This window comes from Dryobates pubescens, chromosome 1 (genome assembly GCF_014839835.1).
Source record: "Dryobates pubescens isolate bDryPub1 chromosome 1, bDryPub1.pri, whole genome shotgun sequence".
NCBI classification, from domain to species: domain Eukaryota; kingdom Metazoa; phylum Chordata; class Aves; order Piciformes; family Picidae; genus Dryobates; species Dryobates pubescens.
Genome location: NC_071612.1, coordinates 32,793,146 through 32,818,283, shown reverse-complemented (window position 1 = coordinate 32,818,283; position 25,138 = coordinate 32,793,146). Strand labels below are relative to the sequence as shown.

General features: G+C 44.9%; 1 protein-coding gene across 3 annotated transcripts in view; it reads left to right on the top strand.

Moving 5' to 3' along the window:
- The first annotated feature begins 6,933 nt into the window (after positions 1-6,933).
- Positions 6,934-25,138, top strand: part of SLAIN2 (SLAIN motif family member 2) — a 38,686-nt gene continuing 20,481 nt past the window's right edge. The window contains exons 1-2 of one of the 3 annotated variants that reach the window (XM_054163593.1): positions 6,934-7,488; positions 19,219-19,367. In XM_054163593.1, coding sequence (XP_054019568.1) covers positions 7,133-7,488; positions 19,219-19,367 — 505 coding nt within the window. In that variant the 5' untranslated portion in view covers positions 6,934-7,132. The remainder of the gene's footprint in view (positions 7,489-19,218; positions 19,368-25,138) is intronic. The other 2 variants (XM_054163580.1, XM_054163587.1) reach the window with 2 other exon arrangements.

Sequence of the window (25,138 nt, the reverse complement as noted above, 5' to 3'; positions counted from 1 at the left end):
TGGTTTTAAAGCTAAGCATGTGCGTCAGTGTATAGCTTGTTAACATATTGAGGGCTGGATGTCAGGAAGGAGGGGACAGCCTCTGCTCACTTGTGCCCTGTGATAGGACAAGGGGCAATGGAACAGGAAGTTCCACCTCAATGTGAAGAAGAACTTCTTCGGTTGTAGGGGTCACAGAGCACTGGAGCAGGCTGCCCAGAGAGGTTGTAGAGTCTCCTCTGGAGACTTTCAAGCCCTGTCTGGATGTGTTCCTGTGCGACCTGCTTCTGTCGTCTGATTCTGTCGTCCTGCTCTGGCAGAGGGGTTGGACTTGAAGATCTCCAGAAGTCTCTTCCAACCCCTAACATCCTGTGATCCTGTATTGTTTGCATGGAGAATGTTCAGACTGTAGAACTGTGACATGATTGTGGAGGAAGCTGGAAAATCCTTCCTACCTGTTATCACAGCAACCTCACAAGCACAGGCCACTAACAAGGGTAGCAGACTGTAGTTGGAAGACAGCTGCTTGCCTCTTCTCCCCTCATTAATGAACAATTCTAGATTATCTGGTGGTGGCCATCAGTTTGGATTCAGTGGCAGCTAGTTTATAGTCATTTGTTCTCAAGGTAGTATCCTTTGGCTTGCATAGTCCTTTCTCCCCAGTGTTTACCCTTGTTACTTGCATGGTTTAGTTGATTAGGTGGTGTTGGATAGGTTGGACACGATGATCTTGAGGGTCTCTTCCAACCTGGTTTATTCTAGTCTAGTCTGGTCTAGTCTCTGAAACAGGATCACAGAATGGTCTGCGTTGGAAGGGACCTCCAAAAGTCATCTAGCCTAACCCCCTCTGCAGCAAGCAGGGGCAACCTCAACTAGATAATTTTGCCCAGAGCAACATCTAGTTGAGCATAGCAAGACACTTTCTGGCCTCTACTGAGGCTATCAGTATTTCTAAACAGCACTTTCCCAATTTGCCTCTCACTCACAAGCCTTCTAATATTCCTGCAGTAGGAAATCTAAGCATGGTTCTTCCTGTGGACTTCAGCAAGAAGATATGCACTTAATGAGGCACCAAGCAACAGGCTCTGGGAAACAAAATGCATTTGGATTTTCTTCAGATTTCCCTGAAGGGCCTTTCCTTTTGCTTATCCTTGCTGGCAGAGTCTGCAGTGCCTTAACTCAGCTCAGCTCCACCCTGGAGCTAGCCAGTTTAGGTGAGCTGCTGGAGACCACAGAGTAGCACAAGAAAAAGCAGCAGTGCAAGCAGGAATGTTTTGTTTGATCCTATGCATTATTTGTCCTTTTACCACTGTTTGGTAACATCAGCCATGAACTAGTTTTGTGGGTTTTTTTCATGCCAGAATCCAGAAGAAAACAAAACAAAACATCATGGCATTGTGATAAAAAATAATACTGATGCTGAGGAGATCATCAGTGAAGTGTTGAGACTGGTTACACTGTTCAGCTTTACTTTATGGCATCCTCCAAATCCAAGGCATTTCTTCCACCATGGAATGAGCAGGGGTTCTTCTCCAAGTGCTCCCAAAATCTAGGCAGGGAATTGTCAGCTTGGGGACCAGAGCACACACGTACCTGTGGTTCCTCTCCACAGCACAGATGCAGCAGAAGCTGTCCCAGCAGAACGTGAGATACATTTATACCCTCTCTGGGACACCTCCTCAGACACCAAAGCAGAGTCCTCTGGAAGAGGCTGGTAAGAGCCTTGGTGCACAGCTTTCTCCCTGGGAAGGCTGAGGTTGACTGCCCGGTTCTGACTCAGGCACAACCCGTGTCACTAGATGGCGACGGAAACCTGCTGTGCTGAGCTAAACAGCCTGGGGAGAGCAAAGGGAAGGGGAGAGGAAAAGGGGAGGGGAGCAGAAAAGATGGGATGGGAAGGAAGATGGGAAAGCACAAGCACTGGGGTATAACTCAGGCTTCTTTGGTAATTCTTTTGTGTATATATAGTGTTTTTATTATTAAAACTGGTCCTACCATTTCCTTTCATAATTGTAAATTTAATGTTGTTGGGTTATTTCCCCCCTGTTAAAAAGTACATGGGGAAAATTGTTTTAAGAACTTCTTGAGTGCAACAAACTCCTCCTTCCAGTGCTGGCTTGTTAATAGAGGTGTGTCAGGAGAGTTCTCAGTAAAATAAGAAACCTTTTTTTTTTTTAACTATTAGAACAGAAGATTGCTTCATATGGGTGGAGACATATAAGGTTTCACTCAATGTTACCCAAGTGGATGAAATCACTGCAGTCTGCAAGTGAATGTAAGTCATATATCTTCTTCACAATAGAAAATCCTTTCCCAGTGTCCTGAGTCACTTCTGCCAACCCACAGCAGTTTAAATGTGTGGAGCTCAGCAGTTTTGTGCAGAGCAATTAGGTAGATTCCAAATGATCAACAAACATGAGCTACTGGTAGCCAACTGTGTGACAAAAGGGAGTCTGCATTTGTTAGTGAGCTGCACCTGCAGGTACTCAAAAAATGCAAGGAGCAAAAGATCTTCAGCCTGTGGATGTGCTCAGATGCCATGATCACAGAATCACAGAAACATTCAGGTTGGAAAAGACCCTCAGCGTCAGCAAGTCTAACCCAGAACCCTACTCTACAAGGGTCACCCCTAAACCATAGCCCCAAGCACCACATCCAAACCACCTTTAAACACATCCAGGGTTGGTGATTCAACCACCTCCCTGGGCAGCACATTCTAATGTTTGACCACTCTCACTGTGAAATTTTTTTCCAGTCTAAACCTACCCACTTGTAGCTTGAGGCCATTCCCTCTTGTTCTATTACTAATTGCCTGTGAGAAGAGACCAGCACCAACCTCTCTGTGTGGCCAGCAGGTCAAGAGAAGTGATTCTCCCCCTCTACACCGCTCTTGTGAGACCCCACCTGGAGTACTGTGTCCAGTTATGGAGTTACATGAAAGCACTGGAGGTGCTGGAAGGTGTCCAGACAAGGGCCATGAGGATGAGCAGAGGGCTGGAGCTGCTCTCCTGTGAAGATGGGCTGAGAGAGTTGGGGTTGTTCAGTTTGGAGAAGAGAAGGTTCTGAGGAAACCTTATTGTGGCCTTCCAGTATCTGAAGAGGGCTACAAGAAAACTGGGGAGGGACGTTTTAGGGTGCCAGGGAGTGATAGGGGGAATGGAACAAAACTAGAAGTGGGTAGATTGAGATTGGGTGTTAGGAAGAAGTTCTTCTCCATGAGGGTGGTGAGACACTGGAACAGGTTGCCCAGGGAAGTGGTGGAAGTCCCATCCCTGGAGGTTTTGAAGGCCAGGCTGGATGTGACTCTGGGCAACCTGGTGTAGTGTGAGGTGTCCCTTCCCATGGCAGGGGGGCTGGAACTGGATGATCCTTGAGGTCCCTTCCAACCCTAACAATTCTCTGTTTCTACGATTCAACAGAGCCAGCTGAAGAGCTTTGACATTAATTGTGCAAAGGAGATATTATGAAAGGGGTGCAGGCTGTGCACGCAGTGTTTGCACACACTAGACACTGAGATGACAAATGATACTTTCTGTTTTGTCAAGGGTTTAGCTCAACACTGCCTGACACCAACATGTGTGGGCCTGCTGAACGCCTCCTTTTGAGAGCTCTGGCAGGCAACAAACTTCTGCAGGAGACTAAACAAAGCTGCTTAAATCCAGCCCTGTTTTCCAGGCGTGAAGTTAAATATTTGGTACAAATGTTAACTTCCCACCGTGCATCTGCCCATCCTCATGTGTTCTTTCCCCTGCAGGGATCTTTACATCTCCCAGGTGACAGCTGAAACAACGGTTTCAAAGAGAGATTCTAACAAAACAGCAATGCAGTGAATAGGTGATGGACTCTCCATCTCTGGAGACTTTCAAGGCCCAGCTGGATGTGTTCCTATGGGATCTGCTTCAGGTGATTCTGCTCTGGCAGGGGGATTGGACTTGATGATCCTCAGAGGTCCTTTCCAAACCCTAACATTTTGTACTTCTGTGAATTACAGCCATGAGACACTAACCACAGGATTGTCTATGCTAGAGACCTCCAAGGCCATCAAATCAAGGCTCCTGGTGTCCTTTTTCTCAGGAACCACTTGTCAGAGGGATGTATGCTGAATTGAGTGAGCCTTGTCCAGGCTTCTTTTGCAGTGGAGGGAGTGCTCCTTATTTCTTCTCATGACATGAGTTAAGAACTTGCCCCAAGTCAGAGGAGAGAAGCAAGCAGTGCAGAAAGGCTGCTTTCCTTTCCCTCCCCTTGTGTGTGGAAAAGACAGGATGGGCACAGGCTGCAGCTGCTCACAAGAAAATCTGCAGCAGGTCTAATTTCACATGCAGAGGAATTTCTCTTGCTCTTATGACACAGTGGAAAGACTTCATTTCTGCGGCATTACTATCAGTTAATGCTATTTGTATATGATCATCCAGGGGCCTCTGCTTGGGTGTGGTCTCTCACATCTGGCCAGGGCAAACTTGGAATCTGATGACCAAGAGGCTCACAGAAGCCCATTGTTACCCTGAGATTTCATGGGAGGCTTCTGGCCCAAGCCTTGCTGCTTCTCAATTATTGAAACCTGAGAAGGGCACTGGCAGCACAAGAGTGAATGAGAGAGCAGGACTGTAGTCCTTGCTCTTCAAGCACAGACCATGGTGACTGTTAACCAATTGCCTTTACTTTTTGTAAAAATAAGCAGATGATACAGCAGTTCTCAGATTAGTTTGTTCTCACTTTGCCCCTTGCCTTCCACACACCACCAGGGAGTGTATCCTGTAGGCAGAAATCATCGCTAGAGCTGCTGGCAGCAAAGTAATGGTGTCAGCAAGGGACAGGAAGTTGGGGTAGGGGATCTGTGGTATAGACTGTAGAAGGGGCTGAGGGAAGGGAGGAGAAAGAGGAAGGAGAGGCTGGGTGCAGATAGGGCTCAGCCTCCTCTCCAGGGCTCAGAGCTGCTCCACTAGGAGGCCCCTGAACATGACATAATTACCATGGATGAGTGCGACTCCTAGGAGCCTGGGGCTCTTTTGTGCTGCCTGCCTTCCTTTCCTGGCAGAGCCATTTGTTAGAACCTCACTTCACACTGTCCCCTTCTTGACCTCAGCCACCAGATGAATCCAGTAGCTGAACTCCTTCTATTGTTATTATAAAAGGTTTGTCATGCTACTTACAACTGCAGTCAGGATAGATAAAGAACAAAAATGGAGCCATATTCTGTGCTCCTGCATAAATATTCTAAGCTGGAATAAACCTCCCTGCATAGGTTAAGACCACTGTCACACCCAGCAACCACTCAATTGTCAGCAATGTCACTGAAAGTGCCAGTGTCATCCTTAGTGTCAACACTACTCTTATCCTTTTGCTTGCCTTTTGGGAGAACTCTTTGAGTTCTGTTAATAATGTAGCTGTGCTCACAGAATATATCTGGATTCCCTTAAGGCATTTGACTTGACACCAAATGATACAGACTTAAAGAGGGAATGAACTGGATTTATAAACCAGTTAACAGACCAGTCTCCAAGTGTTGCCACTGGTGGTTATTAAAAGTGGTGTCAATGAGCAGAGTGCCCAAAAGCCTCAAATCATGGCCCAAAACTGTTTAACAGTTTTGCAGTTGTGAATGATATAAAAACCTGTGGTAAAGTTTGTTGCTGATGAAAACTTTGTTTGGCTAGCAGATATGAAGACAGATTACCATAGGAGTAATTTAAATTGTTTTATTAGAAGGTTCCAGCTTGAAAGTATTTTAATATGGTTAAATATTTAAGGTTTGGAGAAAACAATGATCTGTAATCTGGTGAGGGCATAACAGTCACAGTCTTAACCACCCCAGCAGACTCTCAAACAATACTGTACCTAAAGCAATAATCTGATCTTTGACTGCATAATGGGAGGCTACTGGTTAAGTCAAGGACTGATCCCATCCCTGATCCCATACATACTGTGATACATAAGAATGCTATAGACTCGTGTCTGGCAGCCTCAACACCCCCTGCACCATACCTGATGCAATCCAAACACAATAGCATGACATTCACAGCCCCCCAAGCTTTGCACCTCCTTAGCATACCCCACAGGTTTGAGCACCCCACTCTGGTTTCCCTTTTTCCCTCTGAACCTGGTGAACACCACTCATCTGTGGTGTTGTCCCCTGCAGACTCCTGTCATCTTCCAGCCCACTTAGAATCATAGAATCAAGAAGGTTGGAAAAGACCTCAGAGATCAAGTCCAACCTATTACCTATTGCCTAACACCTCCTGACAACTAAACCATGGCTCCAAGTGCCACATCCAGTCCTTCTCTGAACATCTCAAGGGATGGTGACTCCACCACCTCCCCGGGCAGCACATTCCAATGGCCAATTACTTTCTGTGAAGAACTTTCTCCTCACCTCCAGCCTAAACTTCCCCTGGCACAGCTTGAGACTGTGTCCTCTTGTTCTGGGGCTGGTTGCCTGGGAGAAGAGACCAACCCCCACATAGCTGCAACCTCCCTTCAGGCTGAAACGCTCAAGCGCTATCCAGAGAACTGTTCACACTCAGAGGGCCCAAAGACCATCACCAGAGCCTTCAGAGGATTCGAGCGTTTTGGGAAGGTATACCAAGGCTTCACACACATCTCCTGCGTGGGACCTGCAATCGCCAGGAGACGGGACTGGAGGCCAGCCCAGGCTGTTCCCTCAGCAGGGAGGCTACCGGAGCAGCCGCTCACACGGCGCCCGGCGGCGGTGAGGAAAGGTTTTCCCCAGCAGGGGCGGCAAGAGGCGGCGGGAGGCGCCTCAGCCTTCGGAGCAGCCCCAGTCCTCAGAGGCGCCTCAGCCCTAGCACCCGCCCCGGCGACAGCGGCAGGGGCCCGGCGACGTCACGGCAGCCCCGGCGACACCCCCCCTACCGCAGCGGAGGCGCCGCTTCCGGGTTACGCCTCTGACGCCACAGCCGAGAGCCAGGCCGAGGGAGGTGGCGAGATGGCGGCGGCCGGATGCGCGTCCTCTGTCCCTCCCCCCAGCCGCCGGCGCTGCTGAGGAGGAGGAGGCGGCAGAGGCAGCAGCAGGCGAGCGCCCGCGGCCCGCCCCGCCGCCCCACAGCCCTCCCCCGCCGCGGGCCGCCCGGCCATGTAGACGGGGGCGGCGCGGCCGCCCTTCCCCGCGTCAGCCGCCCCTCTGCCGGCGGGCGCCATGGAGGACGTCGGCTCAGGCGTGAACGCGGACGCGGAGGTGCGGAAGCTGCAGGAGCTGGTGAAGAAGCTGGAAAAGCAGAACGAGCAGCTCCGCAGCCGCCACGGCGCCCTGCCCGCCGCCCCCGCCAGCCCCAAGCGCCTCCTGGGCGGAGGGCCTTCCCCGTCGCCCCCCACCGCCTCCCCGCCCGACGGCCGCTGCCTCAGCCCCAGGGCCGCTGCCAGGCGGCCGCCTCTCGAGGAGCCCGGCGGCGTCGCGGCCGGAGGGGAGGGCCATGGCCTCTTGGACGACGCGGCGCTGCTCAGGCCGGAGGAGCTGGAGCGCTTGGCCGGCTGCGAGGAGGACGAGACCAGCTGGTGAGGAGGCGGCCGGGGCGGGGATGGGGTGGGGGTGCCCCTCACCACTGCTCTCCTCTCCGCTGCTCCCCGCCGCCGGTAGGCGGAAAAGCAACCATCCTGCCCCTACCCCGCTGTCCTCTGGGGGGAAGGTGCCGTTTCTAGACGTGTGCCTGGTGTTGGAGGTGGTCTCCGGGCTTTGTGTCGAGAGGCAGCCTCGCCCTCTGGGGCTGGATGAAGGGATTCGCTCTCCAAGATGTGCTGAAGCCTGCAGGGGAAGGGTATTTCGGTTTCTGCACATCGCATCGCACCTCCCGGGAGGCCTGCAGCTCGCCGCTTTTGTTCGGTCGTGGTTGAGGGCGTTCTGTTGGGTCACTGGAGCCCGGAGTGTGCTCCAGTGCTGCCCCTCAATCAGTTGTTGGTGTTTTCACAAGTTCAGAAGGTGCGGAGGTGCTGAGAAACTTGTGGAAGGTATCTGGGGTGCTGTAGAATTAGCTCCCAGGTACTGTTATGCTTCTTCAAGCGTGCATCCAGCATGTTTTAAGCCTTGATTTCTTCCAGCTGTAGAGGCAGCAGAGGTAAACATGCTCCTACATCTCATAAACGTGTTGTCCTCAGGTGTTTTCGTTTATTTCTACTGGGTAGGACCACAATTTACCTCAGGTGATTCCTCTCTTTTAAAATAGACTGCTTACCCTGCTGCTTCAGCAGAAAGACACACAGGTGGCAGCTCACCTTGTCGTTATTACACTTGGATGAGCTTCTACTGAGAATCAAGGTTTGCTCTCCCTTAACATGCTGATCCCCAGCTGTCTTATTGAAGTTTCCCCTGACAGTAGCTGCGGGAGAAATGGAGGGGAGGAGCACAGTGTCAGCAGAGAAACACAAGGGAAGCGTGTCCAGGGAGGAGAAGCGTGTAACAAAAGCAGTCTGACAAGGGTCAGAACTGGTTGTAGGCTGACCCACAAAGATCTTTGTGAGGGAACAGCCAGACAATTTGAAAAAACAAAGAAAGAAAATGCGTTTTAGAGTTAGAACCTCCTTTAGGAGCACTGGAATGGTGTCATGTGTGAGCAATGTTTAGTTGCTCAGGGAGGAGACACAATGTGTGTGCTTCCTTGGAGAATCATTTGCCTGACATCCAGCCTGAGCCACTGGAGAAGTATGAGAGCATCAGCTTATGCTCATCCAGCTCGACTTTGCTAAATTAACACAAGGCATCATCTTCCAAATGATGAGCCTGTGCAAAGCAGCTACTCTCATTTCTCCATTTATGCCTTGCAATCGGCCGGTTTATATAGCAAGAGGGAAATGGAATATGATACATTTGGAGTGGAGTGGCCAAGCTTGTGAATGTCATGAATTCTAGTGACAATAGGTGTTACTGTTTCATGTATGAATCCTAAATCATGGACAGCATAATGCAACTCGTTGGTGGAAGTTAATGTCACAAGAGAGGGGCTGGTGACAGTGACAGCAGAAATGCTGCGTGGTTTTGTTTATGCAGTGCTGGGCACTCATGGGGCAGGCAGCACAGTTTGCTGAGCACTGCTCTTACTGGTGTCAGGTGTTTGGCACATTCCTTAATGCTGCCTGTTGTGGCTTCACTCATGTTTCTGTGCAAGTTACAAACCTCAGCAGGCATCAAAACTTGAATGTAGTCTACACCATATCTTCATTCCTTACCTAATGTTTTAGCAACTGTAATGTTAATTTTCAATCATAGACTGAGACCCCTAGAAAAGAGCAGTTGTTAAAAGTTGGCCTGCATATAAAAAAGTATATTCTCAGAAAGAAATTCTTCTCAGCAAGAGAGATTGCCCATTGGTATGTGCTGCCCAGGGAGGTGGTGGAGTCTGCCTCCCTGGAGGTGTTTAAGAAAAGCCTGGATGAGGCACTTAGTGCTGTGGTCAAGGTGATTAGTTAGGGTTGGGTGATTGGTTGGACTTGATCTTGGAGGTCTCTTCCAACCTGGTTGATGTGATTCTGTGTGAAGTATGGCTATGTAATGAAACCCTTTTCTTTCCCCCTCCCATGCTGTAGTTTAATATGCACTTTCTGATAAATGTGGTTTGGCTTGATTGATGACATATTTATTTTGAGCAGTTGCACTATAAAAAAGGAAACCAAACTCCTGGAATTTATGACCACCATTTGTTTCAGTTGTTGAGGTACTAAATGCTCCAAACCTATTTTTCTTATCAAGGTGGGATGACTTTCTACATTTGATGAATGGAGGTTAGTGCTGTAAGTGAAATTGACCATTTTCAGAGACTTGGCAGAGCAATCAAAAAGCAACAAGTTTGTGAAAATAGGAGGGATGGTGTAAGTGGACTTCTCTTAAACTGTTTCATAAAGATCCCACTGCTAAGGCCTCAGTTAGGCCAGGTCACTCAAAAAATAATTGAATCAACTGAAGGAGTGCATGTACTCAAAATTCAAACCTCATGTCAGCTCTTTCAGGCTCAAATGGATTTGGATCACTACTGCTTAACCCAAAATCCTGTTTAAATTAGGAGATTACGTCACTGTAGAAAGCAAAGACCACTTCCCAGCTAAGGAGACCTCACGTGGAAACAAACTGTATTTAAATTGCAGTTTGTGCATAAAGCAGTAATTCCTCTTAGCTGTTTTGATTGTCTACATAGATTTGTCTTTACTTTTGATTTCAGAAGAACCTTGCTGTGGAAGATAATAGGTGATGTAGGGTGCTGATTGTCTCTGTTCTGCTCTTTGCTTTTGTGCAATAAAGGTGGGGTTTTTTCAGTCCTTGTATTCACACACCCCATTAGGAAATTGCAGCCTTGTAGTGGCAGAAGAAATAGTTTTCTTCATGGCTGAAATTACGTTGTTTTATGTTTAATGCTCTCATGAGATTAGTGCCTGTGAGGTTTGGCTGTGGATTTGAGATGGAACTGAAATGGATTGCTGGAATGTGATGCCTTGGTTTTTAAATCTGCAGTTGAGAACCAAGCATCTCATTTTTAGGTTTTAATTCTTTAAGTGCTTTTAGAGAAGTCTACATAGGACACAAGTGTGAAGTGAAAAATGGGAAAGGAGAAGGTGGAATTGCCCTAGACTACTACCACATGAAAAGAATTTTTTTGTAGTGCTGCTTTGGTAGCAGCATTGGCTATTAAAACAGCATTACGGTGTTAGTGCACTTTGGGACCAGGTTGGTTTGGGGTTTTTGTTTGTTTTTCTTTGCTGTCATTAGTTAAATCCAGATGTGCTTTAGGTTTTAAAAGAGTTCAGCCATAAGATGACCTTCAAATCAGAGTTAAATAGCTGCAAGTATTTCAGTGACTTCAGATAGAGTTTCTTAGCCATGTGCTTCTGAACCCTGTTTAATGTGCTGAAACTTTCTAGCAGGTTGCCACTGTGAACATGCTGACAGAACTGAGTTGTGCCTGGGCCCATGGAGACTTTGCCTTAGGCATGATAATTATTTCCTCAAGAAGTTACCAGTGACTTTGGTAAACTATTTCATAGGTGTTCCTATTTAGCTGTTCTTGAACCAGATTGGATCAAACCACTCTTTTCCCCCAGTTTCAAGCTGCACAGACCCTTTTTTTGTTGTTATTGTTAGTTAATTAAAAAGACAAAAGGGCAGTATGGGGGGGATCAGGTGGAGAAATCTCCAGAGGGGCAGGGCAAGATGCATAGCTCCTTGCCTGACTTGCTGGGTAAGGTTGGGTGTGGATATATAGCACATTGGAGACAACTTGGTAACAGTACATAAGGTGGCTTGCTCAGCTGCTTTTCAGACGTGAGCTGTCCCAAGTTTATTGCAGGTTAAGTGTGCACACGTGGGCAATTACTGGAGGTTGGTTAATGTGCTGCAAACCCACTGTAACTTGATTTGTGGCAACTTGTTAGGCACTGAGCTGAACTTTCTGAGCAGGTTTCTTTTAAACATGAGGAAAACATAGCAGTGTTTTGTCTCCCAGATTTATGTGCACCAGTGAGCCTAGAGCTTCCTGTGTGTTGGTTTTGTCCATATAATTGCTCATCAAACTTCGGAACTTGTGTCCTCTTTAAATGGTAGTTGGAAAAGACCTTTGAGATCATCAAGTCCAACCTATCACCCAACACCATCTGATCAACTAAACCATGGCACCAAGTGCCCCATCCAGTCTCTTCTTAAACACTCCCAGTGGTGGTGACTCCACCACCTCCCTGGGCAGCACATTCCAATGGTCAATCACTCTCTCTGGGAAGAACTTCTAACACCCAGTCTAAACCTCCCCTGGCACAGCTTGAGACTGTGTCCTCTTGTTCTGGTGCTGGTTGCCTGGGAGAAGAGACCAACTCCCACCTGGCTGCAACTTCCCTTCAGGGAGTTGTAGAGAGCAATAAGGTCTCCCCTGAACCTCCTCTTCTCTAGGCTAAGCAACCCCAGCTCCCTCAGCCTCTCCTCACAGGGCTGTGCTCCAGACCCTCCCCAGCTTTGTTGCCATTCTCTGGACACCTTCCAGCATCTCAACATCTTTCCTAAACTGAGGGGCCCAGAACTGGACACAGGACTCAAGGTGTGGCCTAAGCAGTGCTGAATACAGGGCAGAATGACTTCCCTGCTCCTGCTGGCCACACTATTCCTGATGCAGGCCAGGATGCCACTGGCCTTCTAGGTAGGCCCCCTGGGCACAGGTGATGCCAGCCTAGCACTTACCAGTGTTTTCATGTCACTACAGTGTCACGGTTCCTTGGTAGGATTGAAATAGCTGTTGCTCACTGACTTAATTTACAAACAAAAGGCAGTTGGTCACTGTTTAAAGTGAAATGACTGCTGGGTTGTTTACATTGATGTTGAGAGTTCAAAGTTACATTTGTAGTGTTATTGAAGACCTCATATTGGTCTGGTATCCTGTTTAGTTAAAATGGAAAGTGAGTAGCTCTGCTGTTTAGACACATTCTCATTCAGCAGCTATGTCTATTAAATTGGCACCTATCTTTGGTAGTCTACATTTCTCTTGTAGTCATCCTTTCCAGTTAGTTGGCTGGCTGACTGAGGTCCGAATGTGGTTGCAATCTGTAATTATTGTCTTTCAGCTCATACTGCTTAAAACCCTTTGAGCACTAACTTTGTTTTAGAACCCTGAATTCTCTCATAGTGAGCCTAGTGAAGTGTCAGGTGGGTGTTTCAGGATAGAGCTACACCTGAATGAGCTCCCATTGCTGACATTACATTGCAGCAATTCATCCTTAGCTGCTAAAATGCCACTTATTAATGTGATTTAGGTCTCTTGGAAACTGGACAGGTTCTGATCAATTCCTGCCCTGTAACCTAACTAAAAGAGAAGTTGATGCTTTTCATTTTGTGGCAGATTAAACGTCAATCTGATTTAAAGTTGGTTTTTAACAGAGTTCAGATAATGGCTTTGCAAATTATCATCCTAGTTGGAGAAGCAGCATGTGAGAGAACTAAGGATTAGAGAAGTTACCAGTTTGTCAAATGAAATGACTGCTGTAGTATCAAATGATATTCCATTTGACTAATGTCTTTGAGATATCTACATTTCATAGAATGGTAAAGTTTGGAAGGGACCTTTGGATATCCTCAAATCCAAACCCCTGCCAAAGCAGGATGACCCAGGGCAGGTCACACAGGACTGCATCCAGATGGGATATCTACGGAGAAGGAGACTCCACAACCTCTCTGGGCAGCCTCTTCCAGGGTTCCATCACCCTCACAGTAAAGTGTCTCCTGGTGTTGAGGTGGAACCTCCTCTGTTCCAGATTGTATCCATTGCCCCTTGTCCTGTCGCAGGACACTGTTGAAAAGAGACTGGCACCTCACCTTGAAGCCTACCCTTCAGATATTGATAAACATTAATAAGATCCCCTCTTGAAACAGATGTTTGAGGACTGAAGGAAGAAATTCTTTTCCCCCCATTTCTAATTTCTTGTGACATTATGGTGTTTAAGGTTGATACTTATGTTTGATACCTCTATGATACATTTATGTTTGACACTCTGACATGAATTTCCTTTATTAATGGTATTCTGAAATTCATGTCATGATCGTGTTTTGTTCAGGCATGATTCACATCCCTACTGTTTGTAGGTGTTATTAGAGCTCTCAAGCCTAGTAATTAAGGAGACCTGTATTTGGAACACATTTAGGCCACAGAACTTCTCAACTTAAAAGGAGCACCTTTTAAGTATCAGCAGGACCACATCAGAGCCTGTATACTCTTAACATCCCTTCTGAAAGGCTTCTCAAAGAGTGGGCAGTTGTATGGGTTTTGTGACAGTTCTGGGGAAGTTTCATGGTGGTGTTAGAGGAGTCTTCCAAGATTTTGAAGACCCCTTTCCCCATTGTCACACTATCACAGTACGTTAGAGGTTGGAAGGGACCTCCAGAGACCATCCAGTCCAACCCCCCTGCCAAAGCAGGATCACTTAAGGTAGTCTGCACAGGAATGCATCCAGGTGGGGTTGGAAAGTCTCCAGAGAAGGAGACTGCACAACCTCTCTGGGCAGCCTGCTCCAGGGCTCTGGCACCCTCACTGTAAAGAAGTTTCTCCTCATGTTGAGCTGAAACCTTCTATGTTCAAGCTTGTACCTGTTGTTCCTTGTCTTAGTACTGTGCACCACTGAAAAGAGCTTGGCCCCCTCCACTTGCCCCCCACCCCTCAGCTATTGATAGACATTGATCAGATCCCCTCTCAGTCTTCTCAAGACTAAATAGCCCAAGGGCTCTCAGTCTCTCTTTGTAGGGTAGGTGCTCAAGTCTCCTCATTCTCATGGCTTTCCAGTAGATCCCTGTCTGTCTTGAACTGAGGAGCCCAAAACTGGACACAGTATTGCAGGTGTGGTGTCAGCAGGGCAGAGTAGGGAGGAAGACCTTCCCTAGACCTGCTGGCCACACTTTTCTTGATGTGCCCCAGGATACAAGGGCACATTGCTGTCCCATGGACATTCCTTTCGGAAAGAAGCATATTCTTTGGAGATGAGGAAATGGATACTGGCATTAATTTCCAGCCACTAGCCAGGGCACAGCTAATTATCTTTAATTGTTGGTGACAGGAAGGTAGTTGTGTTCTCAGTTGCACTCTGCAACCTCTCTGAATCCTCCCAACTCTACTTGAAAATCACATCCTGCAGCTGAGACATGCTCTTCCAATTTGATGGTTTAATGAGCTTGTTAAAGCATTTTTGCAGCATTCATCTCATTTTGAGAGACCTGGAGTGTTGCTGTATCTCATTCATCTTTAAAAGCTAGAAGCATTCAGTTAAGTACACCAACAAATTAGTCATTAGCTGAGCAATGTGTCTGTCAGTTACAACTGCAGGATGAGAACTTTATGGGAGTGAAGGAAGGAGGGACTCTTGTGAGCCAGATACATGCAGGAATGCCATTTAGGCTTTGGATTACCTTTTTCTTTATCAGAGATCTTCAGATCTTTACCTGTATCTGTTTATTCAAAAGCCATCTTAAATTTTAACTTACTGAATTTGCTCCAAATGGCTTCTCCTGGAACTTACTGATTGATCCAAAAGAGTTTGGATTGACATTGTGGAGTTCTAAATTGTCTGTTTCCCAGACTGTCCAGTAATGATCTCATGATTGATTTATTTTCAGCAGCTTTTCATTGTGGAATTTCTCTCTTGTATTTTAGGGGAACTTCTTATCGATCTGTCCTTAGATTTCTGAATATTTTTTTGCAAGTATTTTTGATTTTCTTCACATCTTCAGGTTGCTTTCTCAATCCTGCTTTTACCTGCACTATGTTTTGTCCATTCTGTTTCATTGCCTCTCTTGCATCTGTCATTTTTCTCTTCAGGTTAATGACCTCTAACTCAAAGTTCCTTCCACTTGCCATCTTCTTTCTTATTTGGGTCTGTGACTTCATATTCATCTGCTTGTTTTCTCCCTCTCCCTTCTACTGAGCTGTAGAAGGATTTTGATACACAAAGACTCTGCCTTTCTTCCTAATTAGAATCTTGGCTTCTGGTTCCTTGCCTGTGGCAGCTAGCCTCTTGTATTTTAATGCACAGGGAGGTGTTCCTCAGGTGAGGTAAGCCTTCTATAGCTATTCTGTTCCTACCTCACTGTTGTGTTCTCTTCCTTCAGTGTGTTCCACCTCAGCTGTGTCCCAGCGCAATGTGTTACAGCTTGTCCGTTCCAGCTGACGTGATCTGAGCTGGCAGAGGCAGCCTGCTGCTAAAGCTCTGCCCTTTGTGTGCTGTGCCTTCCTGGAACTAATCAGTAGAGCTCCTGGCTGCTTGAAACTTCAGACTGGCATTGCTGGGGCATAGTTGACTAGTGGCAGCTGAAGGAAGGGAATATTACTGTGTGCAGCAGAATTGTAGTGTCTGGCCTTCTTAAGACACTGCTTCAAAATAGGTCAAAGCTCCTCAGCTGCTTTTTATATACTGCTTTCTTTCACTTGACCTTCTGTTGCTGAATTGTGGAGCCTTTACTGTCTTGTGGAGCAACTGGAGTGTAGGTTTCCAGTATGTTAACATTTGTTGTAGGGGTGGTAACTGCAAGCTGTCAGCTTCCTCAATCGTTTTCAACTTCCTGTTTTGAGAAAGTGATTTAGTAGTGTTGAAAGATGTATGAAGCCTCTTACTGTAGGTAATCTTCAATCTTGAACAGATTGTGCTGCCAAAGAGTGCTGTTGTGTTGCTGCAGAGTGCATTAACAGGTACAGATGGGAATGAATCTCTTCAGGACGAGTGATACACAGAATCACAGGGGTTGGAAGGGATCTCCAGAGACAATTGAGTCCAATCACCCTAACATCACCTAGAGCAGGTTGCACAGCAGCATCCAGATGTGGAGACTCGCCCACTTCTTTGGGCAACCTGTTCCAGTGCTGCTCCACCCTCAAAGTAAAGAAGTTCCTCCTTATGCTTACGTGGAACTTCCTGTGTTCAGGTTTATGCCCATTACCTCTTGTCCTGTCATTGGACAAGTGATATTTGTGACCACTCACAAAAGACTGGCCCCATCTTCCTGACACCCACCCTTTAACTATTGATAAGATTCCTCCCTCAAGTCTTCTCCAGGCTAAAACCACCAAGTCCCTCAGCAATTCTTCATAAGACGGATGTTTTAGTCCTCTAATCATCTTTGTAGCCTTTTGCTGTACCTTCTTAAGCAGTTCCCTGTTTTCCTTGAACTGGGGAGTCCAGAGCTGGACACAGATACCTTTTGGGTTAAACATCAGTTTGACAGAGAAGATCATTTAGCCCTATTTCAGTTATTTGTGCATGCTTCACAATCTCCTTGCTGTTTTTTCCCTTCCTGCTGATGGGAGGAGAGGAAGTAGAAGTGTCACTGATTTTTCAGCTTTGCCCTTGGTGTTTACTTTTAATCCAAATCAGACAGACCTAGTTGAATTAAGTCATGTGAGAATTAAGTGTGAGCTTGCCTGTTCTTAATCGGATGGGAAATTAAGACCACTGCTTTGTAATAGACTTTAACTTCATGATGTGCAAAGAGCTGTCCTGAAAGAGCCATTGTGTTCCTGTATCAATGCATGTGTGTTTGTCATGAGGTGGGGAGTTGCATGAAATACATGCATTCTGAACTTCTGCCTTGAAGGGTAAGGTGTGAGACAAAGGCTGTGAAAGGAAAACCAGGTGACTGGCAAGAAGTAGGAGAATATGCAATGTATGTTTGGTTATTAAGGAAGGGGGGAAAGTGGGAGCTGTGGGAGCCTGGATGGCTTCAGTAAATAAACTGAAGCAAACATAATGACTGGAAATAGCAGAAAAGAAGGTATTGAAGCTTAAAGTACTTCATCAGCCTTGTAGGTTTGGTGGAGGTATTTTTTTTGTGTGTCTTTGGAAGAGGACATGCATTTAGTTTCTTGCCTGCTCTATAGTTGGCATTACTGTAAACACTTCAAATGTGCATGGAACTTCTCCAACACACCAAGGCATGTGAGCTATCCAGAGTGAGCCTAGCCTGTGCAGCACAGTAGCTGTCCCTTGGCTTTGACACTTTGTGTAGCCGTACCCTAGGACAGAAGAGAATACATGCTGAGAAGACAGTCAGTTTGGAGTGTTAGAGAGCTACTGAATGTTAAACATTACTTTTAACTACAGGCAGGTAATCACAGAAAGGACAGCAGTTTGTGTAATTATTTACACAGAAGTGTAAAGATGAAGTGATTCTTGTGCTTTCCAAGGATCCTCAGGGCTCTTAGCTTTTCTTGTGGGCAGAGTGCCTGTGAAGATTGTAAGGATTTCTACAAAATCCATTTTAATGACCAGCATGGTACTGAGCAGCATGAGCCAGATGGACTACAGTGTGTGGCGCTGGCTGCTTGTATTGCTACAAAGAGCTTCATCCTTGTTTGAAAACCTAGCAGCTAACAACAGTCCTCTCTCCTGCATTTGCAAAGGCACCTTTCTGATTTCAGTGTTTGAGGGGAGTGTGTTTCACCGCATGCTCTAAACCAAGTGGTCAGTGTTTTGGGTGAGAGATTCATGGGTTTATAAGCATATGGAAGCTTTTGTAAGAGGTGACCTCAGGAGTAGTTAAAAGTAAATCTTTTAAAGCTGTTTATAAAACAAACTGAGTTCAGGTTCCAGAATTACAGAGGAATAATCAGCTAATCTTGTAATAGAGCTGGGGAAAAATAACTTTTGTGTGGCTGATATCATTGACACAGAGGAAACAAAGATTTTTGCTGTCTGTTCTGTATGGAAACATGGTTGATGAGGCTGTCAAATGTTCCTAAGTTAGTGTGGCATATAACCATATTCACTTGGAGTATGAAGTCTGTCATTACTCCTAGAAGAAACACTCATTTATCCATTTTAGCATATGCATAAGCTCTAGTTAGAGCTGCAGGTCTTGCACTTCGTTGTTGGGTTTTTGCTGAAGCAAAAAGAATGTTTCCAGGCTTGGTTCTAGTCCAAAGATCAGGCTTAAATATCCCTATTTTGAGTGTGGTTATGACTCTTCCTGTAATCTTTTCATTGAGGACGGAGACATTTTCAGCTGAATGTGTTCCAGTCTGAAGGCTTCAGACTTCTTTCTTCAGTCATGGAATACTGATGTTAAAATAAATGGAGATGCTGATAGGCCTCAGCATGTCCTGCAAGACAACAAGATCTTAATTTTTTTCTCTACTCTCCTATGTGCATTATCTCTTGTTCCTTGTTTTTAATGCTTGACAGTATACCCTCAGGACAGAGATAGTCCCTTTGTTCTGTGTTCAAAGGAAAACTAAAGGATCAGGTGCTAGGACAGAAATGACAAGTCAAAATGAGACATTTATTGTTAAAGACTGCTGAAGTAGTAGATGTGTTTCATGTCCTTTAGCCCTGCTTCGTGGCTGTTAAGATGCTTATTACTTGTTACCTCTTTGTGCTTAGGAAAAAAAAGCAGTTGCATAGTGCTTTGTTTCCAGCTTCCAGGTGAATGTTTCTTAAATCTGAAAAGATTGATCCTGATTTTTACATGGATGTGGCATAGTGAAATTGTCCATGTACCTGAGCTGTCTGAAAGGTGAAGATTTGCTTTCTCTGGCACATCAGGTTGTATATCCCAGTGTGTCAGTACAGGCACCACTTCTTGCCAGAAGTCCTTGGCTGGGTATAAGTTATCAGCATTATGCTGTATCCAGAATAATAAAAGGTAAAACTTGTGCTTTCTTTACATTTGGGTATAGCAGTGTGAATAATCTTACAAAACCAGAATGGTATTTGGTATTTTGTTACATGCCTGCTCTTGTGCTCATTTTCCCTGTCTTCATAGATTATTTTTTCCCCTCTCCTTTACAGGTTATATACATCCCCAAAGAAGAAGCTGCCTTCAGTGCAAAAATGTGTCAGTCCATTAGTTTGGTGCAGGCAGGTTTTGGATTATCCAAGTCCTGATGTTGAATCTGCTAAGAAGTCACTGATTCACAGGCTGGAACAGACAATGTCAGGTGAGTCCCTGCATACTAATGCCCCATGGTTGTGCATATTTATTCTGAAACAGAGTCGGCTTTAGCTGATGGATAGGTGAGAGAGAGCAGGGTGAGATACAGAAATGTTCATTATGGTTTGCAAACAGTAATCCATTCTACTCATTTGGATGAATAAAGTGAAGCTTTAGACCATGAATCACAATTTCAGAGTTTTAACGGTACCTGCATGGTTACAACGTGGTCAGAAGTTTTCAGGGAGAAACAATGCCCTTAACTCTGAGGCTTTGTTGTTTTATTTTAAAATAGAAGCCAGTATTAAACTATCATAATGAGGTGCTTATCAGTCTGTTAGTTTCCTGCTAGATGAGCTATTTCATGTCAGCTAAGGAAGTGGAGGCTGGCGTTTTTGAATACTCTGGGGCAGTAATACTGAGTTCTTTGCCTTCCATCCCCAGTAACTTTAAGCTTATCATCACAGTAGGATTAAAAAAAATCCAGAGTTCATGATTCTTCCTGGATACAGATTAGGTGGTTATGTCAAGACTGGAGAAGTACTGAGTGTTTGGACCTGAGCAGATGGTAGCTTAGGTTTTCTACCCTTTTATTCCCAGCAGCAAGATGCTGAAGGTCTGATTAGAATTCCCTCTGATTTCTGGCTTTATTTTAATTCCTTTGTTGGAGCCTTTTCTTTTTTCCTTCTTCTTAAAAAGTTACATTGAGAAATAACTTTCTTGCTATTAGTATTTGCTCTCTCCCTGTATTTCCATCTCATTGCAGTGTTGCACTGTGTGTGATCCATTGTAGCTGCTATCTCTAGGAATTAGCAGAATGATTTGGTTTGAGCTAAGAATACATGAACACACAGTTCCAGAAGCATTCCCAACTATCAGCTCCTTTACATGGTTGTACATAAACTTTTGAGTTCATTTGACAGTAACTGTTTTTTCCCCCCCTCTCCTTGGATTCTTTTCTGGAACAATTCAGTCTTTGTTCTGGCTTATACTGAAATGTTTCTTAAAATGTTGAAAACATTGCTGGTAGATGTAATAAAAAGGCCATTTCTTATTCTTGTAGAAATGGTGAAAGTGCCTTCAGTTTGAGTCACCTTTGCTCTTCCCCTGTTTGCTTTCTGTGTGCTGCCTTTGGCATGCATAATTTCAGAGCTAACATGATACATAGCTTGGTACAGGCAAAGACTGAAACTCTGAACACCTTAAAGTACCCAGATCAGAGAGATTTGTTAACAGTGATACAAGTTTGGGAATTTGAGTACTACTGAGTGTTTATACAGTGCTAAATATTCAGTAGTTAAGTTAAGCATGAGCAAATATATTCATAGTTTAACTTCCACTCAGTTCTGAAAAGAAATCTTCCAGATGTACCACAAATTCTGTTACCTTTGTAGGAATTGTCAGATTTGAAGTGGTTGCAGGAAGCTTCCCTATGAAATAGACAACTTCAGAGTTTGCTCACTGAAGTGATTTATCTAGGCAACTTTACTCTTTTTTTTCCATAGGCCTGAGAATCTGCCTCTGGCAGTGATACTTGGAAGAATCCCACAATTCACCTACAGTGTTTGTAAGAGGAAAATATTAGTGACAGAGGAGGTGGTCACTAATACTGCTGGGTGGGGAGAATTGCATGGAAAAATGAATTTGTAACAAAAGAAAACTGGCCTCTGTAGCAACCAGCCTCCTTACAGGGTAACAGGAAGCTCCTCTGGAGCTTGCAAGTAGTGCTGCCTGTAACCTTGTGAGCCCACAACTTCTGGAGTGTCTTGTGACTTGTATTTTTATGTAGTGCTTGTACCTCATGAACCCATCATGCAACCTATTCTTAGTTGCTGATTCAGTTTATCAATTTGGGTTCCAGTCTCTGTGGATAAGGCTTTCCATGCTGCTGTTGCTTTCTCTCCTGAATCCTCCTGGATGTTTCTTTGTCAGTTCCTGTTATGTCCTTTTAACCTAATACCTTTTTGCTGTTTCTCAGTCTCAAATGCTGTCTTGTAGTTCATGTTTTCTTCTTTCTTCTGAAGTCATCTTTTCTACTGCATGATTCTAACAGAGGAGTAAAGGGTGGCTTTCAGCACATCAAGAGGTCAGTGGCAAGAACAGAAATACTAGGGGGAGGAATTTCTGGAGGAGATGCTTTTAGAAGACATAGTTGAACAGAATTAGAAGAGAGTAACTTTGGTCATATTGCAGATTTTACTGAGGCAGCATTTCTATTTAAATACTTGAAATCAGACTCATGGTCCGTGTAGCTGGTAGGAGAATTGTGTGGCTGTATGTGTTTAAAAAACAAACCAACCAAACAAACCCCCAACACAACAAAACAAGCAAACAAACAAACCAGAACCCCAACATAGCCTCCAGGTTGTCTTTTCCATGCTGAGTTTGACTTTTCAGTTGAGCATTGAGCCTTTTCAATGCCAGCTGTTGTTTAGCCAGCCTTGGTCTCAGTGATGGACTTGCCCAGTGATTGTTTTGAGTTACTACAAGGACTGCTGGGATGAACTTGTCACTGAATTGTAACAATAATCAATATCATGTATCTAGCATGTGGAAAAATGGGACCTGATTCATACAGCAGATCCTTCTGAACCATGTAAGCATGAGTTTGCTTCAAACTGTCTTTTGCTCTAGACAATAGGAAAAGATTGAAGTTCAATTTAACCAGATGCTGACTAAAACAAGTTAGATGCTGCATCCTGCTTCTGAATGTGATAAAAGAAATTGTACATGCAAAAATGTGGATCATTAACCCTCCCCCTCTGGTGTTTGGAAACCTGTGTCATCTGTTGTAAGCGAAGGTTTTTATCTCATACAGCATCATTTTAGTGTTAAGATGAGTTAACTGCCTTACTAATGCTGTCTGACACTCCTAATGAAGACCACATCTGTATGTGTAAAAATAGTCCTGCCCTCCTAAGTAACAGACATGTCTTGGAGAAGCTTCAGAAATTCTAGGCCAAAAAAATGAGTTCATATCCATTTCTTTTATTATTTTTTTTTTCCTGGGGGGGAAAATAGTGCTGAGGAAGGCAGAAGGAAGCTAGGATGAGATCTACTGTAGCATACAGGCTGTCACCATGTACCACAGCACACTTTTCTGTAGAACAAAAGCATGGGTTGTTTTGGTTGGGGTTTTTTTTTCCATCCAGAGAAATCTGTGTGATCAGATATTTTGTATCATTGTGGATATGCACAAAGAGCCTGTTTTGAAGGTTATACAGCAGCACAATTGTCTTCTAATTTGTGGTCCATATTTTAAAACACTTGTCTGTGTAATAAGTACAAAATAAGTGTTGTGCAGACTTAGATTTTAGGGTTTGTGTTTCTTTTACTGTCATATTCTGCAAGAGATGAAAAGTAAATTTCTTCTGGCATGAGAACAAAGATTCAGCTGGAATAGATGCTTTGGAGTTCCTATGTGAATGCCAGAAGAACTTGATGTCAAAGGAGTTTCATCAGAGCACAACCAGCTTGTAATTACTGGGCTTGCTGACTGAGCTTTGCAATAAAGTGGAGGTTTCCCTTCTGACGCTCTCAAAATAAACTGAAGGTACCTCAAGAATGCTTGGTAGCATTAATTGAAGTCCCTAATTGCTGAAATTAGTGCATATCATTTAAGGCTTGTTGTGAAAGCTGGGAAATAAACGTTCATCCTCTGTAGCTCTCTTTCCACTCTAATTAAAAACATTAGTAATATTAACTGGTTTAGAGTCTGGAAGGGATCTCTACATGAGGTGCAATTGAAAGAATCTGCTGTCAAGTCAGCTTTAATTTATATTAGAATAGAATTAACCAGGTTGGAAAAGACCTTTGAGATCATCAAGTCCAACCTAGCACCCAGCACCAGCTAATCAACTAAACCATGGCACCAAATACCTGCCTCATCCAGTCTCCTCTGAAACCCCTCCAGTGATGGTGACTCCACCACCTCCCTGGGCAGCACATTCCAATAAACAATCTCTCTTTCTGGGAAGAACTTCCTAACATCCAGCCTAAACCTCCCCTGGCACAGCTTGAGACTGTGTCCTCTTGTTCTGGTGATGGTTGACTGGGAGCCCCCACCTGGCTACAACCTCCTTTCAGGTAGTTGTAGAGAGCAATAAGGTCTCCCCTGAGCCTCCCTTTCTCCAGGCTAAGCAACCCCAGCTCCCTCAGCCTCTCTTCACAGGGCTGTGCTCCAGACCCCTCCCCAGCTTTGTTGCCCTTCTCTGGACACCTTCCAGCATCTCAACATCTTTCTGCTGCTTCTACCTCCATCCTGCCTTGTGCTCTGTTTGCTTGGGTGCTGGTTTGTTTTGGAGCACAATTGAAAACTTACTGATACAGCCAGTTAAAACACTCTAGGTGTTCTTAACTTATATCCACGCTAGTAGGCTGGACAACTGAACAACTGAGGACATAGTGACCAAGAGCCAAGTGGGCCAGGAGGAGGAACTGAAGCAGGCTTTGCAGCTCAAAGCAGCGTTTGATGCAGCTGCGATCTTTTGGCTTATCATGTCAAAACACACACCCATAAATCTTACTCTGAATGGTTTGGGTTGGAAGGGACCTCCAAAAGTCACCTAGTCACGTTCAAGTCCTTTTTTGTCCACTGCTATCGGTAGCCCAATTCTTCCAATGCTAATTAAAGCCATTTTTAAATTGCAGATAGGTCACACAATATTCTTTGAATAACTTCATTTCTTCTGTGATTTTTTTTTTTCCTTCTTTCCTCTCTAAGTACCACTTGAGAGCATTGCCATACATTGCCAGGCCTGTTCTTGTCAGTCTATAATATGTATGCATAATTTCAGTGCTCTCATGCCTTAATCAATTCAGTTTCTTGCAGCTGGGCAAGCTGCAGTTTAATCTAGATTTACATATGATAAAGTTTGGATCTCAAGCTTGCCGTTTAAAGTTGTGTAGCTTGATTTGTTCTTTGCTAAAACACAGGTGTGTGGTGTAAAATACTCTCAACAGTGAAGGAACTGATTTTGCCAAAAGTCACCACAAATTTCCTTTGGGCTCACACTTCCCCTGTGGAAATTTCTTACATTAAAATGAAATGTAAAATGCTGAGCATTTTAGTAACTAAACCAAATCATAGCCCTGGTAACTAGGGGAATTTTCAGTATCATCCTGAAAATGTTCACCAGTGGTTAAAATGAATCTGAAAACACTTCAACATTGAAATATTTGCAATAAATGGCAGGGGCAATTAACCAGTTTCAGATCTTGCATGTGAGCTTGAAATCCACAGACAGAAAAATCCCAAAGCATTAGAACAGGAGCTCTACAGAAGGGAATAATCCTACAGTTGACCTGCCCAGTAGGTTCATGGTACCCAGGCAGGTAAGCAGAAGGACTTGCCATTCTCAGTGGCATTTCATTTTAGCCTACACTTTGGGGAAAGTCTGTAGGTAGCACTGATAGTTCTGTGGCACCAGTCTTAGGGCTGCTGTTGAAGCACTGTGGGATCTAGACAGCTGTGTGAATCCTGGAAAGCTAGACCTCATGGTGCACTCTGGTTTGTACCTGCTTATGCATAGAGGATGTGTATTAGTGTAGCTTACCTACTACTGTCTTTTGAGTTGTTTCCTTCTTTCTTCCCAGTGCCTGCATTGAACATCTTGAAGAGTGAACTTAGGTCTGATGGGTACAAGGAAACTATTTGTTGTTACCTTGTCTTGCCTTTTTCTCCCAATCCTTCCACAGAGTGGTTGTGTCTGGGAGATGAGAAACTTACCAATGACTGAAATGTTCTATTTGAATTGTATAGTAATTGAATCACTCTGA